At 44.7% G+C, this 27,275-nt stretch overlaps 1 protein-coding gene across 1 annotated transcript in view; it reads left to right on the top strand.

Moving 5' to 3' along the window:
• The window catches only part of LOC147107593 (sodium/potassium-transporting ATPase subunit alpha), a 68,001-nt gene that overhangs the window by 12,288 nt on the left and 28,438 nt on the right, over positions 1-27,275 (top strand). The window contains exons 2-15 of the mRNA XM_086006754.1: positions 3,682-3,807; positions 3,937-3,996; positions 7,364-7,567; positions 7,681-7,794; positions 10,069-10,203; positions 10,723-10,840; positions 11,272-11,540; positions 11,938-12,136; positions 20,431-20,540; positions 21,346-21,480; positions 22,155-22,347; positions 23,155-23,330; positions 24,280-24,416; positions 25,024-25,174. Of these exons, the coding sequence (XP_085862880.1) occupies positions 3,682-3,807; positions 3,937-3,996; positions 7,364-7,567; positions 7,681-7,794; positions 10,069-10,203; positions 10,723-10,840; positions 11,272-11,540; positions 11,938-12,136; positions 20,431-20,540; positions 21,346-21,480; positions 22,155-22,347; positions 23,155-23,330; positions 24,280-24,416; positions 25,024-25,174 (2,127 nt within the window). The remainder of the gene's footprint in view (positions 1-3,681; positions 3,808-3,936; positions 3,997-7,363; positions 7,568-7,680; positions 7,795-10,068; positions 10,204-10,722; positions 10,841-11,271; positions 11,541-11,937; positions 12,137-20,430; positions 20,541-21,345; positions 21,481-22,154; positions 22,348-23,154; positions 23,331-24,279; positions 24,417-25,023; positions 25,175-27,275) is intronic.

Raw genomic sequence — 27,275 nt, 5'->3', positions numbered from 1 at the left:
ACCTCTGTTCCTATAATGGAACTTTTGATACTGGAAGGAAAGCTGGAAACTGCCATAATTAATCCAAAAGCAAAGGATTTTTTTCTAACTGTTAAGATTATAATTCATGATTCCCGCAAGAACCCACCCCTGTAGCTGTGGCCATCTTATTTTCAGCTGCACTCCCCTCATTTTGTTTTTACACTTTTTGCCGTGTCCCAATTTTTGCTTGTACTTTGATTACCAAACGAGTTGTACTAACTTGTAGTCACCCGACTTTACTCCAAGCCAAGTACTTTTGTCTTGTACATTTAGAACAGAGGTTTTAAAACTTTCTGTGTTGGAAAACCCCATTAGAAATACTGACACATCCCTGGGGTCCTCTGTCCTAACTCTCAAGAAGGGTTTTGACCCGAAATGTCAACTCAAATTTCTCTCCACGGATGTTGCCTGACCTGTTGAGTTTTTCCAGCATTTTCTGTTGTTATTTCTCAAAAAATAGTGTTGGCTACCATTGCAGAAAACCTTTTGAGTGTATATATACATCAACATAAATGATATGCTAGTATATAATATGTACAACAACAACTTGCATTTTATATAGCATTTTTAATACAGAAAAATGACCCACTGTGTTCTAGAGGTGGGAGGAAAATTGGGAACTCCGCCAAAGTGCAGATTAGGAGGGATGACCAAAAGCTTGGTTGAAGTGATGGGTTTTAAAGAGCACCATAAAGGAGGCGAGGGAGCTGGGGGGGCTTAGCGAGAAATTTTAGAGTGGGTCTAAGTGACTTGAAGGCATAGCCACCAAAGGTGGGGCGATAGGATGGGAGAATGCACAAGAGGCCAGAGCCAGGAATGGAGAGTTTGCGGGGTGGTGGTGGGGGTTAGGTGTGGAGGAGGTTACAGAGATGAGGAGTGGTGAGGGCACGAGGGGATTTAAGTACAAGGAGGAGAATTTTAAATGTAAGGCGCTGGGAGCCAGTGTAAATCAGCTGCGATGGATGAGTGGGACTTGATGCAGGATAGGATACGGTTGACAGTTTTGGATGAGTTGAAATTAATAGGAGGCAGGTTGGGGTGCATTGTCTGAAAGTGGCAATTGCATGCATGACAGTTTAAACAGCAGCTAAGGTATTGAATGTGGGCGACGTTATGAGGATTGGAGTAGACAGACTATAATGGAGAAGATATGGGATCAGGAGCTTAACTTGGAGTCAAATAGGACAGTGATGTTGCGAGCAGTCCGGTTCAGGCTGAGACAGTGGTCAGGGAGGTGCTGGTATATAGTGTATACAGCAAGTGAAATAACATGCTAGTAAGTCAACAAAGAGAAAAATATAGAATTTGGAAATCTTATCACTCTGTTCACAGCCTGTAGTGTGCTTGACTGCTGATGGGCCCTAATTGGAAACTTGCGCAATGCTGCTTTCTGGGAGGTATTTGGGACATTTTGCCTTTAAACTTGAAATGATCCTGGCTACTTGTAGGGTTCTTTTATAGATGCCACCTTTCAGCATCCCTTGCATTAGGTAACTGTCAAGAGGTGCTTTAGTATAATGTGTTCAGGTGCAGAAATTCCTGTCCTTGGGGGTGGGTCCTGATTTAGACTGTTTTTCTCCAGTGCGGGTGGAATAGGCTGCTCATTACTAGCATTCGATTATACTTTATATATCTCTGACGAACGTCACTGGCTAGCGTTAAACCCTGAGGTTATTGCCAGCATGCAAGGGATGGGTGGCGGTCTGGCTTTTGAATAAGAGCTCAATGTAGTCCAGCTATAAAACTACTGCAAATTGTAAGTCTGGTTTAGGTTCTGAGTAACCTTGTTTACTGAAGTCTGTCTAGTGACTTGAGACTGTTGTTTAATGGTAATTAAATCCAGTGGCACTACTGTTTCCACTAGGGGTGTGTACTGCTAAATGAAAAGAGTGCGAAAAAAACAGCAGTGAGTCTGAGGGGATGGAAAATGCAAACCCTTTGTATCCCATGATTGTTAACATTGGAAATGTATTTTCAGTGCCTAGTGTCTAATAGTGATCCATGTTGTAGTGCAAATGGTAGGTAATGCTTGCAAACTAATGGTCCATATCAGGAGGTTTTTTTTTAGCTGGTTGAGGGTAGGGTCCAAAAAAATTTGGAGCTGTTAAGTGACAGCGTTTTAACCTTTGACACTCATGGCAGGAGTGGCTCTTCTAATCCAAGTGCTCCAGACTCTGACTTGGGTTAAACATGAAGCAGTCAGTTCTTGGATTTTACTTTTTGCCTACTTTTCCATCAAAGTAAACACTCAATCCATAACTACATATCGTACAAGTCTGCATTAAACGCCACTGTCTAGCTGATGCTATGTTCATGATAAAATCTCCAAATACTTGATGGTTTCAGAATCAGAATGGTTTCAGTCTGCCATGTATATGCCATTTTTATGATTGATCAGAAACTTTGCAATAGTCACTATTTCTGTGCTGGTTTTTGGCTCCTGCTACAATGTTAATGGCTTGAGCTGGAAATTAAGCAGTTCAGCACTGCTGTGGGGGGTCTGAGGAAACAACTGGGATCAAGACCGCAAGCTAGAAATTACCAATGGACGAAAGAAACTGGAAACATACGAAAAACAAAGTAAACAGTCTTGAGGAAAAAAATTAAAATAGAATGAGAGTGAAAGACAAACCGGAAATGTGAAAATGCAGAAGATGGGGAAAGTGTACGAAAAGCTGGCCATGACCACCTATTTTGCCAATTAAAACCCCTCAGTTGTTGGCTGCTATGGGTGGCTGTATCTCCAAAAACAAACTTATTTATTATTGCCATTTTGTCTCTATCTTGCCTTTACCTCCATTTTCTATTCAGAGTTGGAGAAAAAGAAACCAGACAGTAAAACTTGAGGCAAATCTATATTTTTCAATACAGTACCAACATTCTAATGTAAAACTGTATCTTCGATTGCTATTTTATCTCCGCTTAAATCTTCTTGACTTTAGTGGAGTAAAGAAAAATAGCTGCTCTGACTGGCAGCCCATAGTCAGATGGACTAAAAGATCACTCGGCTGTGCTTTTAAGTAACTGGTAATTCTAGTAATTGTTTTGGACCAAGTTATGACCTATCATTAACGTTCACAGGTTCATTTTAATATGTGCTCTACAGAATCTGGAAAACGGGACTGCAAAAGTTGTAAAAAAAAAATTAGCCAAAACATGAAGAAATATCCTTTTAAAGCTGAGGCTTTTTACAGTCTGAACAGTGGAGGGCAGCAGGCAGCACAACTGGCAGGAGCTAGTGTTGATTCTCTTCCCATTAGAAGGGTGATGCCTTACAATAGCTGCACTTGAGCATTTGCCAGCTTAGCCACTAAGTTTGAGTGTGAAAAGTCTGCATTTCATTGAGTAGAATGAAGATACTGATCTGCAATTTTAAGTTGTTACCTTCAGCAGTGCTGGGGACAGGGCTGAAGAGGTTAGTACCAAATGTCAGTTTATGGAGCTCAAACTGGAATGTAATTTTTTTTTTAAATCCTAATTTCTAAGACTCAATTTCAAGTTTTGCAAAATGTTAGATCTTAAACAATTACTTGTCTTTCAAACATCCAAATATCTCTCAGGTTGGTGGACAGCACCTTATATGGGTGAATTGCATGGTAGATCTTTCACTTGGTAATTTTCTGTATATATGCATCCATATTTAAATTATTTTCTCTCCAGACTGCAAGTGACAAGTATGAGCCTGCGGCAACATCAGAGAATGCTACCAAGTCGAAGAAGAAAGGCAAGAAAGGCAAGAAAGAGAAGAAAATGGATTTGGAGGAACTTAAGAAAGAAGTGTCAATGGTATAGAACAATTTTTCTCTCTTTTGTCTCGAGAGTGGGGCATATTCATTTTATTTGGTGTTTCTACTGTCTCCCTGATCCATGTGAAAAATGTTTGAGGTTATCTAATGCTCAACTTTCCTGTTCCAGGATGATCATAAACTCTCTCTGGATGAACTTCATAACAAATATGGTACTGACCTGACTCGGGTAGGTGATGTTTATCAGTGGTTATTTATTCAGTATTTTTCTGTTCAGTATATTATCTACAAATTGCCATGTTTAGTCTGTACACCTGTAAACCTAGGATAATGTGGTTCTGCCCTAAACATAAATGGTGTGTGCAATTTTAACAGATTACAATTTCCCCTCGCCATTCTTCACACATACAGTACTAACACTCAGCTCTACCTCTCACCATCTCTCTCAACCCCTCCGTTGTCTCTGCGCTGTTAGATTGCTTGTCCAACACCCTGTCTTGGGGATGAGCCGCAATTTCCTTCAGTTAAACATTGGAAAGACCGAAGCCCTCGTTTTCAGCCCCACCACAAACCCCATCCTCTTCCCCAGTCTCTGGTTGAACCAGAGTGTTCACAAGCTTGGCATCCTATTCGACACTGAGCTCAGCTTATAACTCCATATCCACTCCATCAAAAATCTGTATCCTGTCGCACTGACCCATCGCCTTGGTTGTTGCTAACCAACATTGGCTCCCAAACACCTCCAATTTAAAATTCCCACCCTTGAGCTTAAACCCCTTTGTGGTCTTGCTCCTCCCAATCTCTGTAACCCTCTCCAGCCCTAAACCTCCCCTCTCCCAGAACTCTGCATTAATTGTGTATTAAATCCATCCCCCTCACTTTGCCCCACCATTAGCGGTCGTGCCTTCAGCTGTCTCAGCCCCGTGGTCTGGAAGACCCGTATCCTCTCCGCCTCCTCACCTCCTTTGAGACCCTGCTTAAAGTCTACCTCTTTGACCAAGATTTTGATCACCCCTCCTAATATCTCCTTTTGTGACTCTTTCCACTTTTGTCTAATTAAAATTCTGTGAAGTGCCTTAGGATACTTTTCTACGTTAAAGGCACTATATAAATGAAAGTTTTGGCAATTTCAAGTTTAAATTTCAGCTACTTTGTTTTCCTTTAACAAAATGCATCTGCTGTCCTTAATGTCTGCCAAATATGTTGAGACTTTAATGTGGACTGGCATTAATGTTTCTTAAAAGGGTGAAATATATGGTCCTCTCTAGAACGAGCCAAGCATGGATGCATAGCTGCTGTTTATATTAAGCTCATGTTTAAAATAGTGCCACCTGGTGGGTTGCAGGAGTCTTGGTTTATAATTTTACACCAATCTGCTAATTAAATATACAACGATTTATGTGATTTCTGCTTTACAAGCCATTTGAGGTCAGGGTTCTATAAGTTTTTAACAGCGAAGGGTTTGATTTGGGCGGTGGGGTGGAACACTCAATTGCTTCTCCCTTTGTCCTCTCATATTTTGCACTCCTGCACGAGGTGACCCGTATTGAGGTACTGTTCCACTGCCACTGGCGTCCTTCTGATACCTTCCCCAAGAGGCCTCTGTGCAAATGTGAATCTGTTTCACTGTGAGGAGCCATCACAGTTGAGCATTACCCTGTCCTTGCCTGCTGTTTACATATGCTCTTCTCCAGCAGGGGCTTGTGATCTGGAGGAGGAAGTGTAGCATTTTCTAGCATCTAATGCTACCCTAATTGGTGTTGCGTATCTTGCACCAATCAAAGATTGATCATGATCTGTTTGGTGTGGTGAGCTTACCCACTCAGCATTTTGAGAATAGACAATATAAGTGTGAGACTTTGGTACTGTACTTTAATTAGAAGATAGTCATAGAGGCAGGCTTCTAACTTAGTGTCACTAAAATAACTGTTTAAAATCAAACCACAGGAATTGGTTGTTGGTTGAGTACAGTGATGTTCACGTGTGATGGGTGTACTGCAAAATGCTCCATCCTTTGTTGACTATGTCTCCGTTTTAATTGAGGCATATTGCAGTGTGTTAGTTAAGCCAACCTAATCTCCAAGGAATTTTCCTAACCGCAAGGATTACCGCAAATCTTGTCAAACACTAAGCTATGTTTTTTCCTCTGAAGTAAAACTGCCCATGTAGTACATTTATACAGTGATCAGAGAGTTTAGGAGTTCAGGGTCATTGTGTCCTCTTCCCTGAAGAATCACATGGGCAACGAAGTTTGTCAGCAGTTTCAGTAATGGATAAGACTTCCTGGTCTAGTGATTTGAAATTTCAAAACCTGTTATATTGTAGATCACTTCCTGCTTAGCCCTGCAGATTATCCATTGCAAAAGAGTTTAAATCCCTGTAATCCCTTTTGAGAACTTTTAAGCTGGTGGCTATTTCTACATATTACCTTCTATTGTCCAGTTAAAGGGTAAAATGCTTTCAATGTTAGAGCCTTGCAGATCAGTTTGCAATGTATTGTCAGTTGTTTTCTATCAAGACAGATATTAATTGGGACTTTATAAAAAAAAAACTTAGATCCCACCCTTAGCTAATTTGTTTCCTAGTCGCTCTCCGTGATGGTTTAATGTGGTAGCTTTGTATTTTATCATAAAAACTGTGCTTTGATTCACGCTCTTGGAGAAACTAACCTCCTCACAGGTTAAACTATTCTATTTAGTTAAAAGCTGAGACCGATTGACTATCCTAACTCTTTAGGATCTAGGTGGGCAGATTTTTCAGTCTCTTTCCCACAGTAAAGCTGCAGCTATTAAAAATAACCTTCCTAAACATCAACAAACTGGGAACAAATATTTCAGACTGCGTGGTATTGATTATTGGCCTCCATCTCCGTGAAGTTTTACTCAAGGTTTGATAATCAGAGAAACTTCAAGTTCATTCACTAAGTTTGCTGCGAAGGGGAGGAGGAGGAAGAGCAGCGGTGTGTTTCCTTTGTCCTGGCTCATTTTGTCCAAACAATATGTGGTTCCTATTATTTGTTATTGGGCTAGTAGGGTCAGGGGAGAACTGGAGCAGTTCTCACTCAGTTGGTAAATGTAGCTGTAATGGCTCCTCTGGTAAATATATTGCCCATTGTGGAAAAGAGTCATAACAGACCAGGAAAGTCCCAAATGTAATTCCCAGTCTGTTGGTCATTCTCAGCTGGGATTGTGATGAGGCACCACAGTGAACATAGGAACTGGACTAGGCCATTTAGCTCCTTGAGCCTGCTCCTGGGCTAAGACAGAGGGAGGAATTGGCTAAGGTTTCCAATCTTGACTGTTAGCCTGTGATTGGCGCTGCAAAGTGCCTGTGTTGATGTGAGTGAGAATTGGGATTGGCTGTGAAGTCTTAGTGGTTGACTAGCATGGTGACACTTAACTGTCTGGGTTTACGCATGAAGAATGACCACTTGGGTGAGCAGCTGAGGGCATCTGATGCCTTTGGAACTCTACTCAAGTAAGGTGGCACTACCGTTAGAAATGGGGAGACCCCCCCCCAAAAAAAAAAATTGAAGATTAAAAACATGAAAGAAGACTGCTGTTTCAGTGGTGCTTATTCAACATTTTTCTTTTTAGGGTCTCACCAATGCTCATGCCAAAGAGATTCTTGCTCGTGATGGCCCTAATTCACTAACGCCTCCACCCACCACTCCTGAGTGGATAAAGTTCTGTAGACAGCTCTTTGGTGGCTTCTCAATCCTGCTGTGGATTGGTGCAATTCTTTGCTTTCTAGCATATAGTATTCAGGCTGCAACAGAGGATTCACCAGCAAATGATAATGTGAGTAAAACCATTTTTCTGTCCTGTAGTTGAAATTATGCTGTGATCAATTATGTTGCCAGTCTGAGTTTGTTGTATTTCTTGTTCTTATGTGTATCTTGTGATTTCTGCAGTTATACCTGGGAGTTGTATTGTCTACTGTGGTCATAGTAACTGGCTGTTTCTCCTACTACCAAGAAGCTAAGAGCTCAAGAATCATGGATTCTTTCAAAAGCATGGTACCTCAGGTATGTAGTGCCTGTGATCCAACTAAATAAGGGATGTAGATATAAAATGTGTAACATAACATAAGAAATAGGAACAGGAATAGGCCACTTGGCCCCTCGAGCCTGCTCAGCCATTCAATAAGATCATGGCTGATCTTGGGCTCAAAGCCACTTCCCTGCCCGCTCCTCATAACCCTTCATCATATCTTGCAAAAATCTCCCCATCTCCACCTTAAATGTATTTAATGATCCAGCCTCCACGGCTCTCTGGGGCAGAGAATTCCACAGATTTACGACCCTCTGAAAGATCCTCCTCTTCTCAGTTCTAAAAGGGCGACCCTTTATATTGAAATTATGCCCCCGAGTTCTAGATTTCCCCACGAGGGGAAACATCCTCTCTGCATCTACCCTGTCGAGCCCCCTCAGTATCTTATATGTTTCAATAAGATCACCTCTCATTCTTCTAAATTCCAATGAGTATAGGCCCAACCTGCTCACCCTTTCTTCATAAGTCAACCCCCTCATCTCTGGAATTAACCTAGTGAATCGTCTCTGAACTGCCTCCAATGCAAGTATATCCTTTCTTAAATAGGAGACCTAAACTGTACGCAGTACTCAAGGTGTGGTCTCGCCAATACCCTGTACAGTTGTAGCAGAACTTCCCTGCTTTTATACTTCAACCCCCTTGTAATAAAGGCCAACATTCTATTTGCCTTTTTGATTACTTGCTGTACCTACATGCTAACTTTTTGTGTTTCATGCACAATGACCCCCAGGTCCCTCTGGACTGTAGCATTTTGTAATCTCTCCATTTAAATAATAATTTGCTTTTTTATTTTTCCTGCCAAAGTGGATAACCTCGCACTTTCCCACATTATACTCCATCTGCCAAATGTTTGCCCACTCACTTAGCCTGTCTATATCCCTTTGCAGATTCTTTGAGTCCTGCACAACTTGCTTTCCCACCCATCATTGTATCATCCACAAACTTGGCTACATTACACTCGGTCCCTTCATCCAAGTCATTCATGTAGATTGTAAATAGTTGAGGCCCAGCACCGACCCCTGTGGCACCCCACTAGTTACCGTTTGCCAACCGGAAAATGGCCCATTTATCCCGACTCTGCTTCCTGTTAGCCAATTCTCTATCCATGCTGATATATTACCCCCAACTCCGTGAGCTCTTATCTTATGCAGTAACCTTTTATGTGGCACCTTATTGAATGCCTTCTGGAAATCCAAATACACCAAATCCACTGGTTTACCTTTGTCCACCCTGCTCGTTACATCCTCAAAGAACTCCAGCAAATTTGTTAAACATGATTTCCCTTTCATAAAACCATGCTGACTGCATTATGATTTTCCAAATGCCCTGCTACTGCTTCCTTAATGAAGGACTCCAGCATTTTCCCAATGACAGATGTTAGGCTAACTGGTCTATAGTTTCCTGCTTTCTGTCTCCCTCCTTTCTTAAATAGGGGTGTTACATTTGTGGTTTTCCAATCTGCTGGGACCTCACCAGAGTCCAGGGAATTTTGGTATATTGCAACCAATGCATCCACTATCTCTGCAGCCACTTCTTTTAAGACCCTGGGATGCAGGTCATCTGGTCCAGGGGACTTGTCGTCTTTCAGTCCCATTATTTTACCAAGTACTTTTTCCTTAGTGATAGTGATCGTCTTTAGTTCCCCCCTCCCTGTGGCCCCTTGATTATCCATTATTGGGATGTTGTTGGTGTCTTCTACCGTGAAGACAGATACAAAATATTTGTTCAGAGTCTCTGCCATTTCCCCGTTCCCCATTATTAATTCCTCAGTCTCATCCTCTAAGGGACCAACATTTACTTTAGCTACCCTCTTCCTTTTTATATACCCGTAGAAGCTTAGTATCTGTTTTAATATTTCTTACCAGTTTACTCTCATAATTCATCTCTCTTTTTTAGTCATCCTTTGCTGGTTTTTAAAAATTTCCCAATCCTCTGGCCTACCACCAATCTTGGCAACATTGTATGCCTTCGTTTTCAATTTGATACCATCCTTTACTTCCTTAGTTAGCCACGGATGGTGCTCCCTTCTCTTAAAAATCTTTCTTTCTCACTGGAATATATTTTTGTTGAGAGTTATGAAATATCTGCTTAAATGTCCACCACTGCATTTCAACTGTCTTGCCCTTTAATTTATTTTTCCAGTCCACTTTAGCCAGTTCTGCCCTCGTGCCATTGTAATTGCCTTTGTTTAAGATCAGGACTGTTGTATGTCTGCAGTGACATTTTGATTTTGTTTCTCTCCACTCTAGCAAGCCCTGGTTATCCGAGAAGGGGAGAAGAGTACCATCAATGCTGAGTTAGTGGTTGCTGGAGATCTGGTGGAGGTAAAAGGTGGTGACCGTGTCCCTGCAGATTTGCGAATCATCTCTGCACATGGTTGCAAGGTGTGTATGACTAATGCAATGAAGGTGGGAGACGGGATCCTCCCCCCCCCACCCCCCCCCCCCCCCCCCCCTCACTACTGCATAGGAAGCATTCAAAAGTAAAGTGATCACATTAATGAAGCAAGTCTGACTACAGACTCTAATGCGCTTGATCTGCGGTGTCCTTTAGAATGGAGGGACCAACATTGGAGCAAGCTCCAAACTGATTGAATTCAAAATGAAGAGCGCCGCCTCTAGGGTAGGCCTCACATTGTAACAAAGTAAGAGGTCGGTGTATACAGCCAGTGTATTCCCTATGTTTAGTTGTGCGCCTGATTACCATAATAATTATGTTTAGCAACTATATATGTTCTCGGTTGAGTTATGTGCAACAAGAAAATATCTCTGGATTTGTCCTGCAAAGAGCAGAAGATATAAATGTGGCTTTGGACTGAATTTAGAATTCCAATTCACAATCCAATCATATGAAACTGATCTGACCCTACCCAAAAACGAATGCATTTTTATGTTTTCATTTAGGTGGACAACTCCTCATTAACTGGAGAATCTGAGCCTCAGACTAGGTCACCTGAACTTTCCAGTGAAAACCCCCTGGAGACACGAAACATTGCTTTCTTCTCCACCAACTGTGTTGAAGGTATGACTAAATTTCTTTTGTTAGTAGTGAATGATTTTGTTTTTGGCCTCTGACTTGGCTCAGTGCTACCACTCTTGCCTCTGAGTGAGAAGATCATGGGTTCAAGCCACACTGAGACATAAGCACATAATCTGGCTGACACTTCAGTGCTGTACTGAGGGAGTACTGCATGTTCTTTTGGTGGACCAAAGATCCCATGGCATTTTTCAAAGAAGAGCAGGGAGGTCTCCTGATGTCCTGGCCAACATTTATCCTTCAACCAACACCCTCAAAAATGATCTGATAATTTATCTCATTGCTGATGGTGGTGGGGCCTTGTGTGAAAATTGGCTAGCGCTTTGGGATGTCCTGAGGTCTTCAAAGGCACTATATAAATGGAACTATTTCTTCTTTTTCTTAAAGTAGTGATGTCAAACTTCTTGTTCTTGTAGGTACTGCTCGAGGTATTGTCATCCGTACGGGTGACCGCACTGTCATGGGTAGGATTGCCACTCTAGCATCTGGACTGGAGGTGGGCCGAACTCCAATTGCTATTGAGATCGAACATTTCATCCACATCATCACTGGAGTGGCGGTCTTCCTTGGTGTTTCCTTCTTCATTCTTTCCCTCATCCTGGGATACAGCTGGCTTGAAGCAGTCATCTTCTTGATTGGAATCATTGTTGCCAACGTGCCAGAGGGATTACTCGCTACTGTCACGGTACGAGATGGCTTTACACGCAACGGGTTCATTTTCATCTTCAAGGCAGTAATTTGGTGGAGCGGATTGCCCACCCATTGTAGAACTCGCCCCGTTTTCATTCCATTGATCTCAAAGCGCAAGTGGGCATCTTTGAGAGATGGAGAGAAAATGCCCAGGGAGGCCAGGCAAATAAGATAGACACAGAGTCCCTTGTCTAGTGAAGTAAGAAGTCTTGTAGATTTTTAAAGACTTACTGTGGGGTTTTTAATAAAAGGAGGATAAGGAAGATTTGACGATTATCCCAAGGGGTCGGTAATAAGTGAAATTAATTCACTAGTGGGCACATTAGTTGATATGTTGTGACATTGGCAGTCTGAAGCAGTTACCCAAATGATCGATTCTGTCTCCTCTCCAGGTGTGTCTAACCCTGACTGCTAAACGTATGGCACGGAAAAATTGCCTGGTGAAGAATCTTGAAGCTGTGGAGACACTAGGATCCACCTCCACTATCTGCTCTGACAAGACTGGAACACTGACACAGAATCGAATGACTGTCGCTCACATGTGGTTTGACAACCAGATCCATGAAGCAGACACTACTGAAAACCAGTCAGGTTAGGGGAATAGATTTTTTTTTTGGGGGTGCAAAGTGCAGTATCTTTCAAAGCATAAACTTCCACTGGCTGCATCTCTTTTGATAAGGAGACCTGTTCCTCAAAGGTTGTGGGCTTCCTTGTTTAAATCTCCATGAGACAAGTTGGTGCACATATTTAGTTGGTGAGAAATCACCATAACTTCCAGTAATCATAGGTGTCTGTGTGTCTTTTACCAAGTGCTGTCTGTTGTATAAGTGAGTTCTTGACTGCTTCCAAATTTTTAATTGTAATTTATTGCAAAGTTAGCAGTCATTTTTGGTAATGGGGTATGAAAGAGGGACGGAAGCAAGACCACAAATTAAGGTTATTGCCTTAACCATTCTGAGATGTTGGCATGGAGGGATTATGTAATGCATGGGAAGTTTACAAGCTTTCAGCTGAGGTAACTGTCTTTCCTTTTTCACCAGACAAAACTCACAGCTAAACTATAGATTAGACTATAAATTGGCTCCTGTATTTCTTTATATTTTTTTCTCTTGTTCCCTCACGTGGTAGCTGTTAATGTTGTTGCCATCATCATTCACACATCATCTAATAAGAACATAACATAAGAAGTAGGAGCAGGAGTAGGCCATACGGCCCCTTGGGCCTGCTCCGCCATTCAATAGGATCATGGCTGATCCGAATCTAGACTCACGTCCACTTCACTGCCCTCTCCACGTAACCCCTAATTCCCTTATCTGCTAGGAAACTGTCTATCTCCATTTTAAATTTATTTAATGTTGCAGCTTCCACAGCTCTCTGGGGTAGCAAATTCCATAGATTTACTACCCTCTGAGTGAAGAAGTTTCTCCTCATCTCAGTTTTGAAAGGGCAGCCCCTTATTCTTAGATTATGCCCCCTAGTTCTAGTCTCACCCATCAATGGAAACATCCTCCCCGCATCCACCCGATCAAGCCCCCTCACAATCTTATGGCCTAGAAATTCAGTTGCGTTCGCCAGCCGCTAACGCCATAAGAGGGGTAGATTTGCAGCGCTAGGCACTTAGCGCCCGGGCGCAGAACGATCTGCGCCTACGCCCAACTTCAGTTGACATTTAGCGCCGGCGCAAAGTGTTTGCGCCCGCTCAGCTGCGCGCGCAGCTTATGACGTCATTTCGTCGTGCAACGCTGTTTGTGCGCCCCAAACCGGAAATTCAGTGGCGCCCGGCCAATGTGGGCGTGGTGCTGTTAAGAACTGTGAAGTGGAACGCAACAGAGGCCCTGTGGGCCTCGGGGAGCGCTAATTAAAGGGCACTTATACTGACCTATAAAGCCCAGCCATTTTGCTGCAATGACTTCAGTGCTTTGGATTTCTGGACAGAGACCAAGGAACAGAGCTTACTGATTTGGGACAACATAGGAGAGGTATTTTTGGCTTCTGGCCAGAGCTTGGAAATTTGAATCATTGTGATTTAACTGTTTGCAAGTTTATTATGGGGGCTGTATGGGGTTCCAACCCTCAGTTCCAGCATTATGTGCGAAGGGCTCGCAGACGCTATGTGAGAGGGCCAGCCATGCCTAGACGCAGAGGGGCCATCAGGCGTCGGCAACGTAGGCCTTACCCACTCAGGGAATACCGGCAGCAGGTGTCCTATCTCACCATGACTGCTGCGCATTGTTAAGAGGCTGCGCTTCAGAAGGGAGGTGGTTGCAGAGATCTGCCAGCTGCGTCACAGAGATCTGCGTCCACAGCTGATGTGCAGGACGTCTCTCTCGGTGGAAGTGAAGGTCACGGTGGCTCTGAACTTTTATGCAAGCGGCTCCTTCCAAGCCGCTGCTGGGGACATAGCGAACATCTCCCAGTTCGTCGCGCATCGCTGCATCCGGCAGGTCACCGATGCCCTTTTCGCGAGGAGACACCAATTCATCTCCTTCCCCATGACCCTAGAGAGGCAGGAGCAGCGTGCAGTCGGATTTGGCAGGATCGCGGACTTCCCCATGGTGCAGGGCGCCATTGACTGCAAGCATGTGGCTATGCGGGCACCTATCGACAATGCCGAGAATTACCGCAACCGGAAGGGCTACCATTCCCTCAATGTACAGCTGGTGTGTGACCACAGGCAGCGCATCCTAGCTGTCAATGCCCGCTTTCCAGGAAGCAGCCACGATGCACTTATCCTGCGCCAGACTACTGTGGCTGACATGTTCGAGGCACAGCCTCCACCAAGGGGATGGCTTATTGGGGACAAGGGCTACCCTTTGTGTACATGGCTCATGACCCCGCTCCGCGCGCCCAGGACCCCTGCGGAGGAGGCATACAACGAAAGCCATCAAGCCACAAGGAACATCATAGAGCAAACGATTGGCGTCCTCAAGCAACGGTTCCGCTGCCTGGATCGCTCCGGCGGATCTCTACAGTATTCGCCGGATAGAGTCTCCCAGTTCGTCGTCGTTTGCTGCATGCTGCACAACCTGGCTATCCGCAGGACTCGGGCACTGCCACCTCACGTTGGACCACCACCTCAGGAGGAGGAGGAGGAGTACCAGCCCAGGAGGGAGCCACAAGGTCCAAGGGCCGTCCGCCGGCGGCTTATTGAACGACACTTCTAGGCCCCCTGTCAGGGAATGGCTTGTGGCAATGAACGCACCTGAATGCAGCCGCTCCGCAAGCCCTCAGCCGCTTAACGCAACAACCACTGGAAACATGACACCTGGACAAGCTGAATAAATAAAAAGCTTTATTTAACAAACTCGGGGCCCTTCCCACATGAAACAGAAAAACAGACAAGACCCCCAAAAAACAGTCACAAAAATATCTCACTCCCACAACCTGGGGAGGAATAACAAAACTTGCCCATCCAATTGGCCTTCATCCTCGGCCTTACCAAAATAAGCCCCCCCCACAACACAAACACCCCCATATAAAAAAAACCGTTGCCAACACACTACTGGGTGTGCCGAGAGGGCGAGTCCTTGTGCGGCCCCTGCCCGACCTGTTGCTCCGCCTCAACCTGGGCCCTGTGGGTGTTGCAAGGCTGGGGGAAGGCTCCTGAGGGGCAGAATGCGTGACGGCAGATGCCCTTGGGGGTCGGCCTAGACGAGGACCGGCCCTGGAGGGGCCGGCTGCTGACTACTGTGGCTGGGCAGCATCAGTCTCTGCAGCAGCTCGTCGCACCTTGGCTGGGGGAGTTGCAGTGGCGGCTGCAGCAATGGGGGCAAGCTGGCTGATGCCAGGCGCTCGCTGGTCGCCAGAGACACTGGCACTCGGCCGGGCTGGCAGTGCAGCAAGCGCAGCAATCTGGTGGAGGCCAGACCGCTGTGCTGCAGCAGGGCGGCGGGTGCCCTGGCGATGCTTTCGCGACACAGCAAGTGTGGCAGAAGTGAGTGCCCGAACTGCCCTGGTCTGTGCCCGCATCAGATCAGTGAGTGTCTGCACGGCACCACTCATGGACTCGCGACTCGCGTCCTGCGCTGCCGCGAGTTGCTGGACACCCCTGTCCTGTGCTGCCGCGAGTTGGTCGACACCCCTGGCCTGTGCTGCCGCGAGTTGTTCGACACCCCCTGGCCTGTGAGTCCCCGAAAGCGGCCACACTATGAGCCAGGGACTCAATGGCCTGAGGCAACTGTCCCACAACCCCCATGAACTCCTTGTGGCGGCGCTCAGAATCCGCGGACATTTCACCTAGGAGGCGCACCTCCTGGGCGAGGATCGTCTCCGGACTGGAGGCCGGACTCTCCCTCTGGGGAGAAGGCCGCCGTTCTGCCCGACCCTTCCCACGTGCCTGGACGCCACTGGGCCCAGGAACTGGCCTCCCCTGCAACACTTGCCCCCTCTGGGGAGAAGGCCGCCGTTCTGCCCGACCCTTCCCACGTGCCTGGACGCCACTGGGCCCAGGAGCTACACCCCCCTGCAGCACTTCCCCCTGGCTCTCCTCCAGGCAAGACGTCTCCCCTCCATTGCCATCCCCTGGCGCGGATGAGGCTTCGCCCGATGTGCCGCCTTCCTGTTGGTCCTCGTCGTCCTCCTCTTCCGAGGGACTGGCACTCTCAGCTTCAAGGACCTCCTCCTCACCAGCTGAAAGCAGGAAGGCACAAGAGTAGCTTTAGAGTGAGGACAGGGCGTCAGCGAGGGAGGCATGAGTGGTGGCATTCAGCGCATTGGTCGGACAGTGGTAAAGGATGTAGATCTGATGCGCTAGGGGAACGAGAGAGGTCCAAACGGTCATGTCCTTACCATTGGGTCGCAGCACAGGGTCGGCATCTCCAATGGCAACAGGGCCAGTCACCCGGCCACGCATGAGTCGAGCCACGCTCTCCTCCAGCTCACTGAGCTCCTGGAACTGGGCACGGCCTCCCCCGGTGACATTCTGGCTCTTCAAATTCCGGGCCATCTTGGCCTGCAAGAGAGAGGACGGCCTCCAAGTACATTGTGATGGCCTGTTGTTGTGTGCACTGCCTCCCATGGTGGAATAGCTTGGCCAGTGTGGTGGCCTGTTGTTGTGTGCACTGCCTCCCATGGTGGAATAGCTTGGCCAGTGTGGTGGCCTGTTGTTGTGTGCACTGCCTCCCATGGTGGAATAGCTTGGCCAGTGTGTTAAGTGCAGAAAGTGCTATTGAGGATCATGCCAGTGCCATAGCTGCGGGAGGAGGGCTGGCCATTAGGCCTTTGAGGTCCCTTTGCCCATAATGTGAGGTGCACATGCAAGGATGAGGAGGACACTGGAAAGGGTACTCACCTTGACCATCCGAGTGAGGTCGTTGTACTTCTTGCGGCATTGGTCACCAGTCCTGGGGACATCGCTGTTGACTGACACCCTGTGGGCGATTTTCCTCCAGGCTCTCCTGTACTGCCTCCTGGGAGCCTTCTTGCCACTGTCCGGGCACAAGATCTCTTTGTACCTTTCCAACTCCCTAACCAGCACCCTCAAAGCATGCTGGGAGAAGCGCTGCGCTCGTTCACGGGCCTTCTCCATGGCTTCAGGCGCTATTTGGGTCCACCAGCAGTGTTCAGGCCTAGCTGCAGGGCTCCACTATCCAGGGCGTGGCTGCAGACCAAGTCGACCCTTCCCCCTTTAAGAGCTGGCCGGCGTCAGGGTGTCTGCTGTCAATCAAAACATGACCGCACCTGCGCTGCGCCCGGCCTCGGCGTTATCAGTCCGCACCGCCGGCTTAGCGCCTAAAGATAGTAGTGCAACGCCAGTTTCAGCGCTCGCCCAAACTCTTGGCCAAATCTACTGAATTTCGGCGAACTGACCTGCACTTTCCGGCGGGCGCTAACTTTAGCGACCGCCCGACTTTACCGCCCCAAAAGTGGCTATACTGAATTTCTAGGCCTATATGTTTCGATAAGATCGCCTCTCATTCTTCTGAACTCCAATGAGTAGAGTCCCAACCTACTCAATCTTTCCTCATACGTCAACCCCCTCATCTCCGGAATCAACTGAGTGAACCTTCTCTGAACCGCCTTGAGAGCAAGTATATCTTTTCTTAAATATGGAAACCAAAACTGCACGCAGTATTCCAGCTGTGGCCTCACCAATACCTTGTATAACTGCAGCAAAACTTCCCTGTTTTTATACTCCATCCCCCTTGCAATAAAAGCCAAGATTCCATTGGCCTTCCTGATCACCTGCTGCACCTGCATACTAACTTTTTGTGTTTCATGCACCAGGACCCCCAGATCCCTTTGTACTGTAGCACTTTGCAGTTTCTCTCCATTTAGATAATAACTTGCTCTTTGATTTTTTCTGCCAAAGTGCATAACCTCACACTTTCGAACATTATATTGCATCTGCCAAGTCTCTGCCCACTCACTTAGCCTGTCTATGTCCTTTTGCAGGTTTTTTATGTCCTCCTCACTCACTGCTTTCCCTCCCATCTTTGTATCGTCGGCAAACTTGGATATGTTGCACTCGGTCCCTTCCTCCAAATCGTTAATATAGATTGTAAAGAGTTGGGGTCCCAGCACTGACCCCTGTGGAACACCACTAGTTACTGATTGCCAGCCCGAGAATGAACCATTTATCCCAACTCTTTGTTTTCTGTTAGATAGCCAATCTTCCACCCATGCCAGTATATTACCCCCAATCCCGTGATTTATCTTGATCAGTAATCTTTTGTGCGGAACCTTGTCAAATGCCTTTTGGAAGTCCAAATACACTACATCCACTGGTTCCCCTTTATCCACCCTGTATGTTACGTCCTCAAAGAATTCGAGCAAATTTGTCAAACATGACTTCCCCTTCATAAAACCATGCTGACTCTGTCCTATTAAATTATGTTTATCCAAATGCTCTGTTACTGTTTCCTTAATAGTGGACTCCAACATTTTGCCAACCACAGATGTTAGGCTAACTGGTCTATAGTTTCCAGCTTTTTGTCTACTTCCCTTCTTAAATAAGGGTGTTACATTAGCAGTTTTCCAGTCTGCTGGGACCTTTCCTGAGTCCAGGGAGTTCTGGAAAATAATCACCAATGCATCCACAATCCCTACCGCCACTTCTCTCAAGACACTAGGATGTAGGCCATCAGGTCCGGGGGATTTATCCGCCTTAAGTCCCATTATTTTACTGAGTACCATCTCCTTAGTGATTTTAATCGTCTTTAGCTCCTCCCCCCCCCCCCCCATTGCCCCCTGTTTGTCCAGTGTTGGGATATATTTAGTGTCCTCTACTGTAAAGACTGATACAAAATATTTGTTCAGCGTCTTTGCCATCTCCATGTTCCCCACCACTAGTTTCCCGGTCCCATCCTCTAAGGGACCAACGTTCACTTTAGCCACCCTTTTTCTTTTTATATAGCTGTAGAAACTCTTGCTATCTGTTTTTATATTTTTTGCTAGTTTACTTTCATAGTCTATCTTCCCTTTCTTAATTAATCTTTTAGTTATTGTTTGCTGGCTTTTAAATGCTTCCCAATCTTCTACCCTCCCACTAGATTTGGCTACTTTATATGCCCTTGTTTTCAGTCGGATACTATCCTTTATTACTTTACTAAGCCACGGATGGCTGTCTTTTCTTTTACTTCCCTTTTTCCTCAGTGGAATATATTTATCTTGAAAGATGTGAAATATCTCCTTGAATGTAGACCACTGCTCTTGTACCGTCTTACACTTTAATCTGTTTTCCCAGTCTACTTTAGTCAATTCTACCCTCATACCTTCATAGTCTCCTTTTATTTAAGCTCAGTAGGCTGGTTTGAGATCCAAATCTCTCACCCTCAAACTGAATTTGGAATTCAACCATATTATGGTCACTCATTCCAAGGGGATCCTTTACTAGGACATCTAGAACCATCTTTTGTTTCTTAACTTGTCCCATTACCCCTCCTTTTGCCTTGCACCATCATCCCTTTTGTCAGTCAATCTCTCCTGCCTTCCATCCTATCACAGACCTTCCCTTTGTTCTTTCCTCCCCTTCTCCCTGCCCCTGCTTAATAATCTCTCTTCCCTAACCTTTTCCAGTTCTGACGAAGGGTTGGACCCGAAACGTTGACTCTGCTTCTCTCTCCTCGATGCTGCCTGACCTGCTGAGTGTTTCCAGCACTTTTTGTTGTTCTCACAGCTAAACAATCTCCTAAGAACATAAGAAATAGGAGCAGGAGTAGGCCATTCGGCCCTTCAAGCCTGCTCCACCATTCAATGAGATCATGGTTGATCTTCTGCCTCAACTCCATTCACCGGCCCTGTCACCATATCCCTTGATGCCCTTACTAGTCAAAAATCTATCGACTTCTGTTTTGAATATACCCAACGACTGAGCCTCCACAACTCTCTGGGGTAGAGAATTCCAAAGATTCACCACCCTCTGTGAAGAAATTTCTTCTCATCTCAGTCCTGAATGGCCTACCCTTTATCCTGAGGCTGTGGCCCCTGGTTCTAGACTCCCCAGCCAAGGGAAACATTCTCCCAGCATCCACCCTATCAAGCCCTGTAATAATTTTGTATGCTTCAATGAGATCCCCTCTCATTCTTCTGAATTCAAGAGAATACAAGCCTAGTTTACACAATCTCTTCTCATACGACAGTCCCGCCATCCCAGAAATAAATCTCGTGAATCTTCGTTGCACTCCCTCTATGGCAAGTATATCCTTCCTTAGGTAAGGAGACCAAAATTGTACACCGATGTGGTCTCACCAAGGCCCTATATAATTGGAGTAAGATTACTTTGCTCCTGTACTCAAATCCTCTTGTAATGAAGGCCAGCATACCATTTGCCTTACAGATAAAAGATTAAAAGTTGCAGAAGATAAAATGGCACAAATCTTGCTTACTCTAAAATTGTAAAAATGTGGCATCATAGAAACCCAACTATCTATGTCTGGCTTTTATAGGTGCTGCTTTTGACAAGACTTCTGCCACTTGGTCTGCGCTGTCCCGTATTGCTGCGTTGTGCAACCGGGCAGTTTTCCAGGCAGGACAAGACAATTTGCCCATCCTGAAGGTGAGTTTAATTTTGTGACATGAATTCCAATGGTTTCAGACCTGTGCTCTCAAGCGTGGAAATTCTATGGTTACAACACAGTGCAGCTCAAATTTGAGGACTGTTTGGCAGGTTCTGGTTAAGTAAGTATCTCAGAACCATAATGGTGCTTACTGCAAGGAGGATCTGGGTTTAAGTTGGTTGTTACTTTCAAAATGTTCTAAACAGTAAAATTGTGGTGTTGGGAGATTTAATAAGAAATGGCCTCCTGAAAGTGATTCCAAACTTAAACCTTTTTAATTTGGATTTTACGCAGACTGATGAGATGCTATTATATTGATACTGTTTTAATTCAGATTCCTGCAGTGTGGCAGCCATGAGCTGCTCTCTTTAAACTGCTAAATACCACTCCCTTACCTCTGTAGCAGACTTGCAGACTCTCAAAGTTAATGAATGTGCCACTGGGGTAAGAGAGACCGATTTAGCAGCATAAATGCCAGGATCTGAATTAAGTGGTGCTGATGTAAAGGCAGCTTTAGGCTCTGCATTTTATTATTCCTATTTGCCTACTGTTGGTGTAATCTTGCACATGTTTGTGTGTTATATGCCAGGTAATAGCCTGTGGTGCTGGATATTTAAATATGAAAAACTCCTAAATTCATGAATATGTCGTGAAACCATCTTGATGTACTACCACATTTCAGTTTGAGTAATGGGGATTTCTTGAGAGAAAGCACTTTAGGGTTTTGCTTATGCCCATTGAGTGCAGATATTTATTGTCAGGATAAATTGGCCACCAATAATTGTGCTTTCTATTTTCATGTAGCGAAGTGTTGCTGGGGATGCCTCTGAATCTGCCCTCCTGAAGTGTATTGAACTGTGTTGTGGATCAGTTCAGGAAACGAGGGACCGCAACCCAAAAGTTATGGAAATTCCATTCAACTCCACCAATAAGTATCAGGTACAGAGGAAATTCAACAGAGTTGAACACTAGTTTTGGGGAGGCCCAGGAAACAAGTAGGCTGCTAAGTGGAGGGGATCAAATAAAGGTTTTTGAGGGTGGGCCTGTGTAGCAGTCGTTGCTAATTATTGAGGAGAGGAGACTAAAGATCAGGTACTTCTTCCAACAACATCAAATAGTATGTGGTGGTGGAGGTGAGCATCTCTTGCCTAAAGTTAATAATCCAGCACAAATTAATTTTAGTGTGTCTGGATTGGGGTAAAGAGACCCTTTTATAATCTGGGATATCCAGTTATATTTAAATTTATTTATACAGATAACTGAGCTGGCCTTGTGGGTAGAAATAACAAAACAGTACTGTTTTTTAAATGCAATTTTTCTTAACATTATTCAGGTGCAGTAATCCTTTTCAGGATTGCAGTGTGTCTGAACTACATTTCTGTTTAAGAACAAAAGGGCTTTTATTTCAAGTAGACTTGTTCTATTTTGTCTGTTCTTTGTTCTGTTTCTCAGTTCCAAAAAAATTGTCTTGTAAGAGTTTAATTGTGTCTGGTGAGGTTAAATAAATTCTCATCTGGGGAACTGGTTATTGAGATTTTCTGTGTAACAATTCTTAGCAGATGCATTTTAGAAACATTCTTGACTGTTCTAAGTTTCAACAATTTTGCCCTCAGCTATCTATCCATGAGAACGAAAAATCCAGTGAGAGTCGCTATCTGCTGGTGATGAAGGGAGCACCAGAACGAATCCTAGACCGTTGCTCCACTATCCTTCTGAATGGTGCAGAGGAGCCATTGAAAGAGGAGATGAAGGAGGGATTCCAGAATGCTTACTTGGAACTGGGTGGCTTGGGAGAGCGAGTGCTAGGTAAGGAATGAAACTTGGGTCTGGGAGGTGGGGTGGGTGGGAAAGAGTGGTGAAGGAGGTAATGGCACAAATATGGAGAGCATTTGAGCACAGTCAGACATTGAATCTTAAATGTAGGAAAATGATGTGTTTCATTCTTTTAAATGTTCTTAAAACAAAATAATTTACAGCTGATTACCCTGAGGTTAAGACAGTGAGTAACAGCCACACAAAGTTGCAGATTTAATTCCTAGACTGCCGCATTATCTGATCTAAGACGGGATGGGGATCGTCACGTTTGACCTCCGCAATCAGGCCAGAGAGGAAAATCAGCTGGCGTTTTGGGGAAATTGGTCAGTTTTTAAAACCTATATTTTAATACTTGCAGTTGTAATAACATCTTTTAGATCAAGACATCTCAAAGCATTTGCATAATGGATTGCTTTTTAATATGCAGTGAATGTTATGTAGGCAAATGTTTTTGTGACTTTTTGAAATATTACAAATTGGAAGTGGTTATGTAATGTGGTCTTGTACCTGTACCTGCTGGGGGCTATGTCTAGACTACCTAAATTGAACGTATATAGGATCGGACATCTGGCAGAGAAGACTTTAGGTCCTGTCTGAGGTGGACTTCAATCCACATCCCAGAGAAGAACACAGAATGCTAACTCACTGTACCACATCAGCTTTACAGGTACCATTGCCTTCTAAATAAGATGGTCTTCAGAGAAGATGAATTAAGCTGATCTGAAGGTATTTGTCTTTCTAGATTATGCAGAAATTAAGTGAAGTTTTCCCTGCTGAACTCCCATTATTCTCTTGTAGGGTTCTGCCATTTCGCACTGCCTGAGGATAAGTATAACGAAGGATATCAGTTTGACGCAGATGAACCCAATTTCCCCACAACTGATCTCTGCTTCGTTGGGCTGATGGCTATGATTGATCCACCCCGTGCTGCTGTACCAGATGCTGTTGGCAAGTGCAGAAGTGCTGGGATCAAGGTAAAATGACTCATCTGAGTTGCACCAAAGTGTTGGAAACTAATTTAAGACAAGCTTTGCAACTTTGCTTTACATATTGCTCAGCTAGAGGTTAGCCACGTGATAATTGCACAGAAATGAAGCTCTAACATTTATGCTTTTCTAAAGAAAAAGAGCCAACTCTAAGCTGACCATGATTACTAAGGGGTTTTAATCTAGTGGCCCTTCTGAACCATTTCTAGGGCCTGTATCACCTATCATGTGAAAGGACAAAAACTGGACACATTGGGGTGCTTTTTGCTTTATATTGATCATCCTGACAATACATCCAAATACTGTTTGCTTTTGCTATAGCCTCATATTTCTGGTCGTGAGCCTTTCGAGATTTATGTGCTATAACACTTAGATCACTTTCCTGCTCAACAGACCTTACTTTGGAACCCTACATGTTATATACATGGTTGAGATTAACCCAACCGACATCCATTACACTACATTTATCTATATTAAATGACATCCGTCAGACGTGTGCCCATTTTCACCATCACCTCTAGATCTAATTTTAGTTATTTCTTCTCCCCCAAGGTTATAAAGTCTTTGTATCATTGGGAACTTGTGGTCAATTCTCCCAAAGCAGTCATCCAGATTGCTAACAAAGATTATGAAGAATAACTGTTCAAACACCAATCCATGCAGGGCACTATTGGTAACACAGAGCTGCTACCATTGATAACCTGCCTGCAAAAATGCAATCAATTCCTTAATCAACCCAAGATCTGTCCTCCAGTTCCATAGGGCTCTATCTTATAAAGTAGCTTATTGTGTGGCACCTTGTCAAAAGCTTTTTGAGATGCCTGTAGACTGCTGCAGTTATCTCTATGGAGAGGATGTGTAGAGGTAGGATCCTTTGAGATAGATGCTGTCATTTTATTTTGTTTCCTGATTCATATTTTGAATTTGTACTTTATAGGTTATAATGGTAACTGGTGACCATCCAATCACTGCTAAAGCCATTGCTAAGGGTGTGGGTATCATCTCAGAAGGAAATGAGACTGTAGAAGACATTGCTGCTCGTCTGAACATTCCCATTAATCAGGTTAATCCCAGGTAAGCAATCCATCAGAAGCTGAAATACTGGTTGATTTTTCTTTCATAGTTCTGTGTTGTGGAGGCCAATTGTAATATCGTTGCTGCTACCCTGGCTGAGATTGACTAACTCCTCACTGGATGGGCATGGAACCTGGATTCTTCTGCTCTATGTGGCAAAATGTTTCTCTTTTCCCGAGAGCCACTTGAGGAGCGAGCTCCAAGTGTTCTATCATTTGAAACTCGCGACGACTCCAATGACTTAAAAAATAAAGGCCCAGGTAACTGGGTCCAACAGATCATAAGGTAACAGATTCAACCCCTGACCTATACTGAGTTAGCTGATCTCTGGGTAGCAGCACTGAAGTTAAAATTGGACTCTGCCCTAAAGCTGGATGGTAGGGCGGGGGGGAATTGGCCGGGATGCTTGCTTCTAATTGCTATCCAATGACTGGAAAATGAGCATTTTTGAATGTGAGCTGAGGATAAAATCGGGCTCATCTGCGGCTCTTTCTATGGTTGGATAGCCCAATAATCACAACCTAGGTTCACACATGAATGATGATCACCAACAGATTCTGAAAATATTGCTGTTACTGAGCCTCATGTTGCACTTTTTGTGACTCAGGGATGCCAAAGCTTGCGTTATCCATGGCTCAGATCTCAAAGATTTGAGCCCAGAAGTGTTGGATGACATCTTACACTATCATACAGAGATAGTCTTCGCTCGAACTTCTCCACAACAGAAACTGATCATTGTGGAGGGCTGTCAACGACAGGTAGGAAACTGTTACACTTGGGAATGCGATGCAGTTCTTTTTCCCTCCCCACTCACCAAATGACTTGTGCAGAATTTTGTCATCTTGTGACCTACTCCACTTAACTATTGAGAGGGGGAAAAAGCAAATGTAATTGATCTTCTATTTTGAACATAGAAGATAGGAGCAGGAGTAGGCCATTCGGCCCCTCGAGCCTGTTCTGCCATTCAATGAGATCATGGCTGATCATCCAAATTCAGTACCCGGTCCCTGCTTTCTCCCCATATCCCTTTAGCCTTATGAAATATATCTAACTCCTTCTTGAATATATTTAATGAATTGGCCTCAACTGCCTTTTGTGGTAGAGAATTCCACAGGTTCACCACTCTCTGGGTGAAGAAATTCCTCCTCATCTCAGTCCTAAATGGCTTACCCCTTATCCTTAGACTGTGACCCCTGGTTCTGGACTCCCCGCCATCAGGAACATCCTTCCTGCATCTAGTCTGTCTAGTCCTGTTAGAATTTTATAAGTTTCAGTGAGATCCCCTCTCAATCTTCTAAACCCTAGCAAATATAAGCCTAATCGACCCAATCTCTCCTCATACGTCATTCCTGCCATCCCAGGTATCAGTCTGGTGAATCTTCGCTGCACTCTCTCCATAGCATTAATTTGTACAATGCAGTTTTATACAATGTAAATGTCATTCTCTAAATTTACGCTAGATACTAAATCCTAGATTTTGCACTTGGGCTATATCTTGGGTGTGGCAGGACTTCTGCCTGCCGCATAGATGACGCATTTTCCATCCTAAGTCATTTACATCACTTTGGTGAGATCCCAACCTTTGCTGAAGAGCCAGCCTGGGATAGGGCCTGACGACGGTTCCAATAGGCTCCCAAGCCATGCTGCAGTGCAGCTTGGCCAGCAGCCTCTAGGCTGCTGGTAAAACTTATGATTTTTTAAAATTGAATTTGGCTTCCCAGGCCTATGAGATCAATTGCACAGGCTTTCTGGATTAAAAAGAAAACCAATCCCTCCTCCACCTAGCAGTGCTTAACACCATGGATGAACAGGTGCCCCTCGTGTCTAGTGTTGCTCTAATGAAAATGTTGGGAAATACATCAAATGATCTATTTTCCTCATTAGTATATGCTTATAAATGAAGTCCTGTCGATCCCTGTGTGCAGGAAATATGGGTGGATGTGTGTAAATAGGGGCAGATGGTGTCCCAGGCAGATTTCCCACTCGCCCCAGTTCTGTCAAAAAGTTGGAGGGAGGGCAGGAAATCCTGACCAAAACCTTGTGCTACAGTATTCTTTATAGAGAAGTGCTTCACAAGGATGGTGGTGGGTTGTAAACTCGTACACTTATTAGGAGCGTGTAGTTCATAGAGTTGATGACCTCCACAGCAAAGTTTAAAATCATCGGGGGGAGGATTAAAGTTGGAGTTTTCCCCCTAAAACGTAACTCTTTAGAATTATGGTAATTATGAAAGATTGAGAGTTTGAAAAGGTTAAAGCTGGTTCTAAGGATGAGGTATAAAGCTGTATTACAGGAAACTTTCGTTTAACCAGAGGTTAAAAGTCCGGAAAGCTCTATCTACCAGCAAAATTCAGGAGCCGTTTTCTATAAGTTTTTTTACTTCTCATTGCTTTTTTTTTTTCCCAGTCAGGCTCTGCAAGGTCTGTAGCTAAGCAACAGCTTCAGCTAGAGACGCTTGCAGCTGTAGCCGACTGTTTTGAAGCTGTTGCTAAGCAACAGGGTTTGTTGATTCACACGGAGCTGAAAAGCTCTATGTTTTAACATTGCAGCTGGTTTATACAGCAGTTTTGATCTAACGGCACCAGCTCGGTCCCGTCAGTGCCGGATACCAGAAAGTTTCCTGTAATCAGGTAGTTGGCAGATTTTTTAAATACACAGTACAGGAAACTTTGTGCTATCCGGCACCGAGCTGTTGCTGTTCCCTCAAAACTGCCGGACACACCAGCGTTAATGTTGAAGCGTACGGAGCTTTTCATCTCCGTATCTGACAACAAACACTGTTGCTTAGCAATAGCTTCTAAACAGTCGGCCCGTACCTTGGAAGCGTCTCTAGCTTAGCAACAGCTTCAGAGAGACTTT

This window comes from Somniosus microcephalus, chromosome 14, assembly GCF_052327205.1.
Source record: "Somniosus microcephalus isolate GS21.2 chromosome 14, FLI_Smic_1.0, whole genome shotgun sequence".
Classification (NCBI taxonomy): Eukaryota; Metazoa; Chordata; class Chondrichthyes; order Squaliformes; family Somniosidae; genus Somniosus; species Somniosus microcephalus.
This window is presented reverse-complemented; position numbering and strand designations above follow the sequence as displayed.